This window comes from Elephantulus edwardii, unplaced genomic scaffold (genome assembly GCF_000299155.1).
Source record: "Elephantulus edwardii isolate Elephantulus edwardi_28Jun2011 unplaced genomic scaffold, EleEdw1.0 scaffold00007, whole genome shotgun sequence".
In the NCBI taxonomy this organism is placed as follows: Eukaryota; Metazoa; Chordata; class Mammalia; order Macroscelidea; family Macroscelididae; genus Elephantulus; species Elephantulus edwardii.
The window spans coordinates 23,034,103-23,048,691 of record NW_006399757.1 but is presented as its reverse complement, the minus strand read 5'-3'; the positions used below and the strand labels follow the sequence as shown (position 1 = coordinate 23,048,691).

The window sequence follows — 14,589 nt, the reverse complement described above, 5'->3', positions numbered from 1 at the left end:
ATTCCTGTGTTACCATCCCATGAACTCCACAGAAGGCATCTACTATGTCATCTGTTCCTTTCTGCCCTTAGAAAATTGATGTATTCTACTTTTTGGATGTAGTGTTCTAAATGTCAAACTAATTTGTTCTTCATTTAAATGGATACCACCCAGCATAACTGCTTTTATTCAGCAGGGATATGTTTTAAGAAACACAAGCAGATAAAACACAACAAAACAAAATGCAAATTCATTCCCACTGAGTTAGGTTCCCAGTAATCTCATGGGTTATAAAGCAGAATTGTCACATATGGTTTTCTTGGCTGAAATCGTTACAGGAGCAGATCACCAGGTCTTTCTTGCATGGTACTACTGGGTGGTTTGAAGGATCACGTATTTAAGGTTAGTAGCCAATCGCAACTCACTTTCATCACTCAGGAACCTTATGGATAAACATGTTGTACTGTTTTGCTATATTTAAAGTGGCAGAGAAGTCTAACTAGATATCCAAAATGTTATAAACATTAAACCCACTTCAAAGCAGCTAAATAGAAAGGCAATCTTTCAGCTTCCACATACCCTTTTTGGCCCATATGCGTGACTTTAAGCTCAGCTCCATACTTATTCTTGATCCATTTAATTCCCTGTTGCTGTGGATCTATCATTAGGGGCCAGCGCTCGCAGTGTGTCAGGATGGCGGCGTTTTCTGTGGACATTCTGTCGCTGGGCAGCCCTTCGTTATTCCAGCCAGCAATCGTAGCATCATCCGTCAGCATGGCAATGACATCCAGGTGTTCAGTTATTGGAATGGAAACCTTTAAAACCAGAGTGAGTACAAAAAACTGGCAGTGGTCAAGGACTGTTTCAAAATGATGGAAAACCCAAAAATATCAAACCAAAGAGATGGTGACATGAGGGAAAGAAAAGCAAATTCTCTGTGGATTGTTTCAAACACAATTATGACAATCAAGTACAATTTGACTCGTTAGGCCCTACACACAGAGTTCAGGATTCTGTCAGCGTGGTGCTCACAGCTCACGTTTGGTTACTCACAACTAAGAAAGTTGGTGAAATTTAGCCCTGGGGAAGAATGACAGGATAAAAGAAATGTGTGTGTTTATTGTTAGCCCACATAAGCAATTTCCAAATGCAGTATTGGTATTTTACTTCAGGTCAACACTACAAGAAGATTACTTGTCCTCCCTGGATGGTTCAATAAAATATATTCATTCCTTGTGAACATTATTAACTTGCTAGTCGTGCCAGGACACTGAAATGGAGGACTTTTCCCAGACTGTGACTGCAGAAGTAGTATTGCAAAGGGACAGTTATTTTCTTTAAAAAGAAGAACAAAAATCAGTTGGGTTCCTTTACACTTCAAGGAGAAATCTGCAAAAGAAATCAATAGAACCCAAAACTCATGGTTGGTTCATACTCATAGTGACCCCCTATTGACTTCTGAAGCTATTCATTTTAATGGAAGGTGATGGTTGTTTTTAGGTGCCATCAAGTTGAGTAAGATGCGCAGAGACCCTGAGAATGACAGACCTTACCCCAATCCTATCCTGGACTGTCCTCATCTCTGACACACTTGAGCTCATTGCTGCAGTTACTGTGTTAATTAATCTAATTGGGGGAGGGTCCTCTTCTCTTTCATTGACCCTCCACCTTTCCAAGTGTGATATTCCTTTTGAAGGAACAGCCTCTCCTAGCCACGTGCCCAAAGTATGAGAGACAGAGTGTCATCATCTTTGCTTCTCAGGAGCACTCTGGAGGTACTTTCCCCCAGATATAACTGTCTGTGCTTTTTGTAAAGTAGTCAGTATTCTTCTCCAACATGACAATGCAAAGGCAATAATTCTTCTACTATCATTTTTCATTGTCCATCTCTAAGATACATAGCAAGTGATTGAAAAGACCATGGCCTGAACCAGGCACACCTTCGTCTTCAAACTGACATCTTCAGTATTTTGGAGAGGTCCCTGATAGTGGACTTGCCTAATATAATACTTTTCTTGCTCTCCTGATGGCTAATACCTTGCTAACATGGCACTGATAAGGGAAGAAATAGAAAACAAAAAGTATTGGCTAATGTGAAAGGATCAGAACCCTTAATCAACTATTGGTGCAATTATGCAATGGTATAACTACTATGGAAAACACACAGTTCTTGCTCAAAACACTAGAAATAAAACCATGTTATGATTTCATTTCTAGTTTTATAGCTAAGATATTTAGTAGAAGAGACACAAATAGTCATACACATCTATATTCATAGCAGCATTAGTCACAAAAATAGAAAAAAAAATGGAGACAATTTAAGTGACCATCAAAGGAAGAATACACAAACATAACGTCGTCCATATAGACAATGGATTATCAAGCCTAGTGGGTAAGGAGTTGTGCTGTCATCCCAGAGAGGCAACTCCAATCTATCAGCTGCTTCAAGAAAGTAGGGGAATCTCCTCTTTAATTTACAGTCTCTGACAACCACCTGGAAGGTCATCTATGAGTCAGTTCAGACTCAATGGCAATGAGGAAGAGAGAGAAGGACCTAAAGGAAACAAACCTTCTAAAACAAAGTAGATAAAAACCTTATGAACATTATTTGAGAGGATAAATATTATATATTCCTACATTTTGAAACAAGAATCAGTAAATACATAGAGATCAACGTTCACTGGAAGTCCGAGGAGTGGAGGAGGGAGGTTCATTCTCTAGGCAGTAGGCCCCACCCAAGGAGCCCATGGGTATAGTCTGTTAAATACTGAGGTACTAATGGAAAGGTTCAAATCCACCATCCACCAGCTGCTCCTTGAGAAGAAGATGGGCAGTCTTCTCTCATAAAGATTTATAGCCTCAGAAACTTAATGGAGGCCCATTCAGAGTCAGAGGAGAGGGAAGATGATATAAGAGAAAATTAAAATACACCTATTTGATTATTCCCTACAAAATTAATTTACAAACATTAGCAGATTGTGAAAAGAACTTTATTGTTCACTCCTTAAATCATCAGTCACAAATATTTACTGAGCACATTTTAATACTCTTCTGGGAGAAGAGAAAGATCAACTATAGATGTAACAAATCAATATTTTTCCTTTTTGTCAACATCTGTGTCTGTGTCAACCTGTGTTTTATTCTCCCCAAGTCAAATGGGTCTTGTTTTCCTACCTGGTCATTCCTTTGACCTTCATCCCTCCCAGCTCCTGAAGGATCACCAGTCCTTACTTTTTTTCCCCAGTTGCATGTTCTTTTCAAGTTCTTCTCTTGAAGCATAGCAGCATGGTCAAGTGTAACTTATATTGAAACAAACAAATAAACCACATGACTAAAATTGCTGTTGTGTACTGTAGAGTTGGAACCAACCCTCCAGCAGGTTAACCACATGAGAGAAGACTGCCCCTCCTTCTCCTATGAAGGGGCTAGTGGTCTCGAACCTTGTGCCTTCAGGATTGCAACACAGCTTCTTGATGCTAGGCCACCAGAGAAAGTCAGGTACTTCTTTTTCTCTCTCTCTTTTCACAGACAGGCTATTGGAAGGACAACTGAGCCCTTTCCCTTGCTCACTTTCTGCCTAATGTATATTCTGGTGCAATTTGGCTTCTGGCTCATGATGTCACTAAAACAGCTTTAATTGTGGTACAAGAAACTTCACATTTTCAAATCTATGACACTACTAGTTCTTTACTCATCGTGTCTTTGATTCTAGTATTTCTAACCATTTCAGTCTTCATACTTGTCTCTCATGACACCACTGTTGCATGGCTTTTTGCCATCTAATCTTTGACCCTTCCTTCTCCTCTTCCTCCACTCTGTATTCACAAATCAGTGCTGCCTTAACTCCTTGTACCTTGAACCTTTCAGATTATTTCATCCACACTTCTAGTTTCAACAACTATTTGTGCCTTGATGACTTCCAAATCTGATTTTCCAACCAAGAAATCTCTTACCCCACTCTCCACTGAATGTCACCTGAATGTTTCACAGATACATTCAATCTCTCAAATTCCATGCCTCTAAAACAGCCAGGAATGCCCCCCCTTTTTTTTTTTTTTTTCTATAATTGCATCCGCTGGCTCCTTATCTCTTCCCTGCTCAGTACACGATACTGTTTTATCTTCCCCTTTGCCTTCGCTGGAATCACTTCTTATTTGTCATCAACTTGTCCACTGTAACCACTTAATTTATCATGTTATGAATCACTGCAACAAACTCCTTATAGATGGTTGCATGTCAGCATCTTCTCCTAAGCCAGTTTCCTCCAAGGTCTAGGACAGCTATCCAGTGTGTAATTTGGACTTTGTTATTTCCTCACTACCATCGGGTCAGAATATCTGACTCAATGACCTGACCTACCATTGGGTTTCCAAGGCTGCAAATCACAAAAGTGGAGTTTGCTCATTCTTAATTCCACAGAATTGTTGTTGTTGTTATTGTTGCCGTTAGGTGCTACTGGGTTGACTATGACTCACAGTGGCCCTAAGAAGAATGGATCAGAGCCTTGTCATATCCTGTGCCATTCCCACCATCTGTTTTACTTGAGTCCATTAACATAGTCACTATGTTAATCCACCTGGTTGAGAATCTTCCTCTCCTTCATTGTCCCTCCACCTTTCCAAGCATTATGTCCCTCACCAAGGAATAGCCTCTCCTAGCAACGTTCTCAAAGTATGTAACACAAACCTTTATCATCTTTGCTTCTAAGAAGCATTCTGGGTTCACCTTCTCTAAGACATAGTTTGTTCTTTTGACAGTCCATGGAATATTCAGATGGTCAAGCACTGCAGCTTTCACTATGGATTGCATCTCAATGTCAGGAAAACAAAAATCCTTACCACTGGACCAATAGGGCAACATCATGATAAATGTCACTTACTAAGCATCTGAAAACTAGACAATGAATAAGGATGAAGGAAGAAGCATTGATGTCTTTGAACTGTGATGTTAGAGAGAAGCACTGAACATTCCACGGCTTGAATTACACCTGCTTAAAATCTTTCAATGCAACATAAGTTTTCAATAAGGTCAAATTCCTTTTCTCTGTACAGAAAGAGTTTATAATCTGGCTGTTGCTAAAGCATTAAACTCATTTATAATGATATATATTCATCTATATTGTCCATCTTTTATGTTTGTTTATATTTCCTTCTAATTTATTTCACATTTAAGTATTTAAATCACCCAAAACAATTTTGAGCAAGCTATGAAGGAGAGCTCTCACTGATTTTTCCCATTTAGATAATTATTCCATCACCACCAAAATTAAATGAATAGTTTAGCATACATATATTTACTTTAAAAACATGTATTGATAGTTGGAGGGTCAGCTACAAGAAGATTCCAACTTGATGATACATGACAACAATAACATTGATAATCTTTCAGTTCATCAAATAATTAGAGTTATAATTTGAGGAACTAATTATATACTTAGGGATGTACTCAAGAGACTTCAAAGTCAGATCCACTTCAGGAATATATACCTTCACTGCAGTATCCCATACAAGAGGCAAAAGGTAGAAACAGCCTTGATGCCCATAAACTGATGACTGGATAAATAAAATATGACATATATATGTATGGAATATTACTAAACCATAAAAAATGGAAATGGAATGCTAATATATGCTATTTGAAAACAATATACTAAGTAAAAGAAACCAATTGCAGTAGACTACATAACATATGACTCAATTTCTAGGAAAAGTCCAAAACAGACAAATCTTTACAGACAGAAACAATAATTTCTTGGTGCAATGATGGTGGTTGTAAGGATGTGGTTTTTTTGGGGGGGAGGGGGAAGGAATGAAGTATTAATGCATGCTACATGAAAACATTACAGTATGTGAAAAAGCCAATAACAGTAGACTATGTATCTGCTTTTGAAATGTCACAGCTACAAAAGTTTTATGGAGCAATTCTATTCTATACACATGGGGTTGCAGTGCGACTATTCTAAAGCCCACTGAATGTTCATCTTTAAATGAGTAAATTGCATAAGGTATGAACCGTGTAGGTTGTGTATTGCCAAGTTGGAACCCATGTATAGCTGACCATCCAGTGCGTTTTCAGAGGCAGTAAATGACACAGGAGAAAACTGCCCATTGCTCAATAAAACTATTATAAAGATGTAAATAAATGCAGTTAGTACTGAATATTTACAACATTCTAAGTTCCATTCTAGGGTATTTTTGTTGCTATTATTTGACACTGGGCCAGAATCAACTCATAGCTGGCCATCTAGGTTGTTTCCAGACACTGTAAATTGTGCTAGAGGAAATTGTTCATCCTCCCATCCTCCCTTGAAGCAGCTGGACAGCTGGTGAATTAGAACTGCCTGATTGTGGGATGGCAGCCCAACACCTAAGCCATTAGGGCACCAGACCTCTCTAGTGGACATTAGGAACAGATATTGATGATAGTAAATGGATATATAAAATTATACGCTATTATTACTGTTATGTTTCAATGAGTCAGAACTGACTCATAGCTGCCCCTCTAGCAAGTTTTCAGAAGAAGGAAGTTGTACTAGAGGAGATTGTCCATTTTTTGCCCATGGAACAGTTGGTGGATTTGAATCCTGTGCTTTTGAGATGGGGAACATAAATACAACAGTGTAAAGCTAGAGAATGCTCAAGGGGATGGAACATGCTACAGAATGGGAGTTACTTACAGTCTTATCTAGTGATGAGCAGGTGCTTTTCACACAAACAATTCATAGGTAGGAGGGAGAAAGTCACAGAGGAAAAACACTTCAAGGCAGAGACTTGCCCGTAAAGGGCCTGAGGTGGAAGTAACCCTTGCATATTCAAGAAAGGTGGTCAATGTGTCTTGAACAGCATATGGAGGAAAATGATACTATGCATTGAGATCAAGAGACATCACATAGGCATTTATAAGCCTTTTTAATCATGATGTTTGCTCTGAGTGCATTGGGGAGGTATCAAAGGGATTTTGACAGAAAAGTCACTTAATCTGATTTGCATATTGAAAGGATTATGCTATACTGAGAACAGACTTGGGGAAGAAGCTGGAAACCTTTAGGAGATTTTAAAATTAATCTAGGACAGGGATGTTGGCTTAGCCCAGGGTTCTAGAAAAGGTGAGATGTAGTCAGATTTGAATATATTTTGAAAGAGGAACCTGTAGAATTTCATGGAATTCCATGACTGGAAGAATTTCATGGAATTCCATGACTAGAACTTAAATAAATGGGAAAATGCAAATACATTGATGTGAAACTTTCCTGAAACCTATATGCTATATAATCTTATACCAGAAATTTAAAATGATATTAATTTTAATAAGTTCTTAGTTAATGAAATCAGCATTTAAATAATTAGTCTCTAACTGGGTCAATTGGTAGCACCATGATAGATGGAGAAGATATTGAGATTTTTAACAGTTTCAGCTAGCTTGCCCCTACAATCAACATTCTTGGCACAAGCAGTCAAGAAATAAAAAGGTGAATTGTTCTGGGTAAGGCTGCTATCAGGAACATCTCAAAAGTGCTGAAGAGCAATGATATCAGTCAGGAGACTAAGGGATGCCTGATTCACACATGGTCTTTGCAATTACTTGCGATGTATCAGAGAGCTGGATAATGACTGAAGATGACAGAAGAAGGATCAATGCCTTTGAGTTTGTGGTGCTGGAGAAGAGTGTTAAACATTCTTGGATGGCCAAGAGAGCAAACAGTTTTGTCCTAGAGAGGGTGAAACCAAGTTTCTCCTTGGAGGCAAGGATTGGAAGCTCTGTCTCACATACTTTGGACATATGGCCAGGAGGGATGGGTTCCAGGAGAAGGATATCATGCTTGGAAGGGTGGAGGGACAACTTGGGAGAGGAAGACACAGATGAGATGGGTTTACACAGTAACTGGGATAACGGGGGGTAGGTGTGTTGGAGACCATGAGACTGGCTCAGGATAGAGCAAGGTTCAAAGCTATTTTATTAGGGTCATTATGGTTGTGGGTGACTGGATGGCACATATAGTTAAGAACTCAAATGCTAGTCAAAGTTTGGCAATTCAAGATACGTCGGAAGAAAGGCCTGTATTGGATCTTTGGAAGGTCACAAGCTTGAAAATCCCTCAGAGCAGTTCTACCACACATAGAGGAAGTCCCCATGATTCAAATTCAACTCAGGGAAGTAACCATCAACCATCAATAGTAAAGCTAAATTTGAGAAGGCAAGTTTCTAATTTAAAAACATTCAAAGCATAGCAAAGTTTAACAGGAAGGCAAGCAATAAATGTTGGAGAAGATATGGAGGGATTAGAACTCTCAAGCACTGCTGGTGGAATTGTAAAATGGTACCACTCCCGAAGGCATTTTGGCATTTCCTCAAAAAGTTCAACCTAGAAATCCCATACAACCCAGTTATTCTGCTGTTAGGAATATATCACAAGGAAATCAGAACTGAGACTTGAACAGAGATAGGTACACCTATGTTCATAGCAGCACTATTCACAATAGCAAGAAAATGGAAACAGCTCAAATGCCCATCAACAAAAAAACAGACTGAAGAATTGTGGTACTGTCATACAACAGAACGCTATGAACCACTAAGGAGTAACAATTTCACAAAATACTGTATAACATGGAAGAACCCAGAGAACAGTATGCTGAGTGAAAAAACTCAGTCTCATAAGGACAAATACTGCATAAGACAGTTATTGTAAAAACAAGAGGATGTGTAATAAATGTCCAAAAGGAAAAGGTAAAAAGGGGTGTAAAGGGGAAGGAGCGGAAATGGCTAGGATAGCAGAGTTTGGTGGGTGGATGAGGGTAGAGAGAAGAAAGGGGAAAGATTTAATGAGATGAGGTAATAATAGGCATAGATCAATGGCAATTATATGAAATACAATGTATATGAATGATTGTAAAAACATAATGTAAATGGAAGTTTCTATAAAGCAAGGTGTACATGTATGAAACACAATGTATATGAATTACTGTATGGAAATAAATTTTTGAAAAAGAGAGAGGAAACCTGCAGAGAGAAAATACTGGTATTATAAGCTCCTACGGGGGCTATTCAATGCCCCAAATTTCCCATGTCGCAGTTTTCTCACATCTTCAAGAAGAAACTTGGTCTAATTAAATTCCTTAATTTTGCTTGTCAATTTAAATTTTCAAATTTATGGAAAATTATATTAATATTTATATACAAGCTACTGCACTGTAATTCTAAAAGTAATTTTGAAAATAACCCTTTCAAAGAACACCTATAATAGTCATAAAAAAATAAAGTTTCATGCTATGCAATAAAAAGTAATAGTTCTAATTTGATATTAGTTTTGTTTAAAGCCACTTTCTAACTCAAGTTTATCATTAATTTAAGCATTACATACATATAATTTATATATTTAATAACTATACAAAATTATGTGTTTACATAAATGTTAAGATTATAGAGTATTTGTAGTTAACTGAAAAAAATACAATTTCTATAATTTTCTTCTTTCTCATCTCCTTGTTGCAACCATTATTAAAAGAAAAATTATTTAACACTCTAAGATTGTATGGGCATAAGAATTTTCAAATTATTTTCCTAACAGACATATAAACATGTTGCTTTTATTACTGCAATGTCAACATAACACTTTCAAATTAGGACAAGATCAAGAGTAGGGCTTACCTTTTGCTGAAGAAAGGGAATCCACTTGCAGTTTACTAGTTCCTCGCGATACTGTTTTGTGAATGATCCAACGTAAGACACAAAAGCTGCTGTGAGGAGAACATCTCCACAGAGCGTCTTCTCTTGGGTCTCAAAGGATTCAATAGACTGGCTCCAGCGAATCTTTTCTGACTGAAAGATAATTACTCACGTGTAATTGAAGGGTAACATTCAACCCAACATATGCTTAATGCAATTTACCTTATAGCACAGTCTATGCCCTTCTGTGCAGTCTTCAGAAGGAACAAAATGAAGTTGGTTGGCATGACTATGAACATTTTTGTGTGTGTTTGAAACCCATCATTATGAATGGAGCTCTTATACAGTCTGCACTGGAATTTACTACAATGTGACATTGGTTCTTTAACATTTCCCTCTCAATGGATGCTCTAACTCTATAATTATGATTGAGGTACTTCTTGAAATGGTAACAGACACTCCCCACATCCTTTTGTGAGTAAAAGACCAAGAGCTCTGGACAAGACTAGGGTTGTTACGACTTTTCAGGACAGTTTGGCTGATCCCCATTTACCCCACATTTCAGTAATGGTACTTCACAGTACTAGGCAAACTTAAGACACACACACACACACACACTCACACTAACAAAACCATATTGGTTAAGAAAACTACAAGCACGTAATTACCAACCAGTCATGTTACTTACTCAAACAACTTATCATCCATCCTGAATTCTACTAACTAAATAATAATGTGAATAGTCCATTAAAGCAGGTTACTATTAAGGAAGCTATGTTTATGTGAAAAGTTCAAATTGGGAGGTCTTCACTAGTTCTAATATGGTTAATGTTGTTCAGATCCTTATATTCTGTTGGATAAATATTTATAATCTGATTTACAAGTTAAATAAGTAGAACCTTTAATATAGACTTTGAATAAAGCACAACTCCCTGTGGACTGACTATATTTCAAGACAATCACTTTTACTTTATTTCATATGCATGCCACTATTAATACAATATTAACTTCTAGAATCTAGCACATAATATATAAGCTACAATGTTATATTAACTTCCATAATATAATGCTTAATATTCTCAGAAAATACAAAATAACTTGAAAAACCATCCACAGTTTGTGAAAACAAGCAGAAGACAATACAATAAAATTTGGTTTTTCCCACGAAAGAAGAGAAAGCCTACCAAAACCAAAAAATGGCACCTAAGACTCAGTTTTAATGCAACTTCTCTGCTAGCTTTCATAATACTCAAAACTCTAAGGACACATAATTAGCAAGTAAAAAATGTTTGGTCAAGCCATTTTAAAGGTAAACCTCCTTGCTTTGCTTTGTCAAAGATCACTCCAAGTTAGCAATATAATTAACATGAAGGAACTACGGGAGCTCTGGTCCTCCTAGAGAATTCATTAGTTTCTTTCCTCATTCATAGGTAACGTGCCCATTAATTTTCAAGAGAAATCTCTCGTTTTCCTACCTTCCATCTTTGTTGTCTTTGGTTGGTGAATGATAAACAATAAAGTGCACCCACCTCGTTCTCCAAAACAGCTTTGGAACTTGCAGATTTACTAAACATAGACTATTGAAGTCGTCGATAATTTCACTATACCACCCATGCAACATAAATCACTACTGACATTGGCTAACAAGGGTTTAAGAGTTGGAACATGTCCTGTAATAAATTTCTAGACAGTTAAAAATCACTATAATTTTATTCTAATGCATTATAGATTGCCTGTAATGTCATCCTGGCCGGGGTGACCCATTTCTAATTTTGAACAGCTGCTCAGCTCAGGAGTTAGTTAATGATTAAATATAAATTGCCTGATTTATTAGTCTGAATGGTTGAGCTTCCAGGTCAATTCTATATAGACAAAATCATCAGTCTTGATGCTTTTCAGAACTTAACTGTCTCCTGTTCTAGTCAGAAAGAATTTATCCTCAAAGGAAAAGGTCTGACATCTTCAATTAATCCTTTCAAATATACATACATTTTTTCCTAGTTAACATTACACAACCCTCTCTTCCTCCGCTCGCCTAAATCATCACAAGTAAGTAAAGTCAATGAAAGATACTTTCCTGTTAGAAAACATGACAGAAACAGTTTTCTCTTTGATAAAATGCTAAAATATTCTATTACTGTTTCAGGAAAGTAAATTAAATGACACCTTTTTCCTCCAGGTATCCACTGCACATCTGCTTAATTCTTACACTTTAAACAGAAGTAGTTGTAAATACTAGTCAAAACCTTCAAACTCATTGTAGTCAAGTTACTTCCAATTTATAGGGACCTTGAAATGGGTTTCAGAGGCTGTGCAGCAGTTGGTGGATTTGAACCACAGGAAACATGCAGCTCTTAGGATAGCAGCAGCACAATTGGCTATGAACTACACCACCAGAGCTCCCTAAATCCTTGGAGTAAAAATTTCCTCAACTCCTGTAAGAAAACATTCAAAGGGCTTCAGAACACTTTAATTTTCTTTCTTTTTTTTTAAACACAGTATGCTCCCTAAACTTATCTATCTAACACTTCTTTATGGACACCTACCATGTGCAGGGAAGGAGGCCCCTGGCAGCGAGTTGGGCGTTTAAGACAGAAAGAAGTCAGTGGTTCAAATCCACCAGTTGCTCCCTTGGGGAAAGACTGGTAGTCTTTTCTTGTAAATAGTTGCAACTTGGGAACCCAGAAGAGGATCGTTGTGAGTCCAAACCAACTCAATAACAGTGGGTATGTGCAAAGGACTATTCTAGATGCTTGGGGTAAAGCAACACACAAAATAGACAAAGTACCTTGTTTTTGAGAAGTTTATATTCCAGATGGGGAAAGCAGATCCCACTCCTAAAACAACATGCATACACAATGTGCATACATGTACACACACACACACACGCACACACACACACACACACATGTTATGTGGTAATAAATGGTGTGAAAGAAAAAAAAATAAAACAGGTACAGACCGTGTATCTTTCTCCCTCAGGAGAACTGGTAGGCTTAGACTGGCAACCTTTCGGTTAGAACCCTAATACTTTATGCACTATAACACAAAAGGAAACTACAAAATAAGGAGACCTTTCAGTCAAGATGCAAAGGAAGTGAAGGAACCAGTGTTGTGGATTTTCTGGGAGAACTAAAAGCCAGATTGTGAGGTGGAGGGGAATGGTCAGCTCCACAGGTAGAAGAGACTCGGTATGAGGAGGAGTCAGTTAAGTGACCAGTTCGCTTGTTGTTCCTTTAGATGCCTTAGAGTTTCCAAACGTTTTAGATCCCAAACACTGTCCACTAAACCAGGATGCAGAACATGAACTACATCAAGAATATTGACCCAAAAGTCTTTGAAGCTGTACCCCCAAGTGATTGATATAGATAGATACAGAGATATAGAGATGATATAGATATAGATACATATATATTTTATATATTGATATATACATTTTATATATTGATATATATATTTTATATACTGATACATACATATATATGTGTGTGTATATATATATATATAGCATAATTTTCTCCAAATAAATGATATTTTACACTAACCCAGATCTTCTCAACCCACCATAATCATCAAACTGGGCACTAGTGAATGTAATCTTGTCAAGGATCTCTTTAAAGTACCAAAGGGCAAGGTTGTAATTTTAACCACTAAGGTATAGCTCACCAAAACCATAATGTTTTCAAAGCAAGTATAAGTGGAACAGTGAATAAGAAGGATTGAACTGATGCTTTTGAAATGTGGTGTTAGTGAAAAATATTGTATATACTGTGTCCTCCTAAAAGAACAAATATATTTGGAAAGCAGTGCAGCCTGAGTGTTCCTTAGAAATAAGGACGGTGAGACTTTATTACACATACTTAATTAGGAGGGAACATAATTCCTGAGAAAACACATCATTCTTGGTAAATCAAAGGTACAACAATAAAAGGAAGACCTTCATCAAAATAGGTTGATTAGGGGCTTAAACACAGCAGAGATTTGAGGACTGCAAAGCATTGGGTAGGGGTTTTTCATGATGAGACAGAACCAGCTCGATGATGGCACCTAACAACAGTGGCAAGTCATGAATTTTGTTCACTATATTTACTTAAAATGTGGGTACTGTTATCTATTTTAAGTTGTTGTAGTTAGGAGCCAACAAGTCAAGGAAGACACATAGGGAGGGACCCAATGGGCAATAGGTAAGAATCCTGTCTTATCATGTGCTATCCTTGTCAGATATAATATACTTGAACCCACTGCCAAAGCACTATATCAGTCCACTTGGTTGAGGATCTTCCCCTCTTTCACAGACCCCGCAGTTTTCCAAACATGATGTCACTCTGCAAGGAACAGCCTTTCCAAACAACATGCCTCAAATATCTGTGACCAAGTTTTGCCATTCTTGCCTTCACCGACCACTTTTGCTGCACTTTCTCTAAAGCATGCATGTTTGTGCCCATCAACAAATGAATGGATAGAAAATATGTGGTATATTCACACAATTGAATAATTGCATTATGCAACATTAGAAAACAATGAGCTTGTATAACATTACACAATATGGATGAGTCTGGAAGACATTATGCTGAGTGAAATATCTCAATCATAAAAGGGCATAATCCCATTGTTATAAAATAGGACTCTCATGGAGAGTGGAGAAGAGAAAAGAGTGAAAAAATGAACATTGCATTGGAACAGACGAGGGGAAGAACTGTCTGAAAGGAATGTGTGATTAAACATTACATGTATGACAACAATCTGGAAAAAGAGGTGCACTGCAGGTGGACTGAGTGAGGGGAAGAAAGAAGGAATGAGGAAAATGTGCAACAGTGAATGAATCAAAACCCAATCTTTCTGTAAGCTTTCATTAAATCAATAATAAAAAATAATTTATATATAAAAACAAAATCAAAAGTATATCTGTTCTTCTGGCAGTCCATGGGATATGCAGTACTCTTGTTC

At 37.4% G+C, this 14,589-nt stretch overlaps 1 protein-coding gene across 1 annotated transcript in view; it reads right to left on the bottom strand.

The window, feature by feature from the left end:
• The window catches only part of DNAH11 (dynein, axonemal, heavy chain 11), a 481,900-nt gene that overhangs the window by 95,097 nt on the left and 372,214 nt on the right, over positions 1–14,589 (bottom strand). Inside the window, exons 60-61 of the mRNA XM_006880385.1 lie at positions 9,625–9,795; positions 559–794 (exon numbers count right to left, since the gene is read on the bottom strand). Of these exons, the coding sequence (XP_006880447.1) occupies positions 559–794; positions 9,625–9,795 (407 nt within the window). The remainder of the gene's footprint in view (positions 1–558; positions 795–9,624; positions 9,796–14,589) is intronic.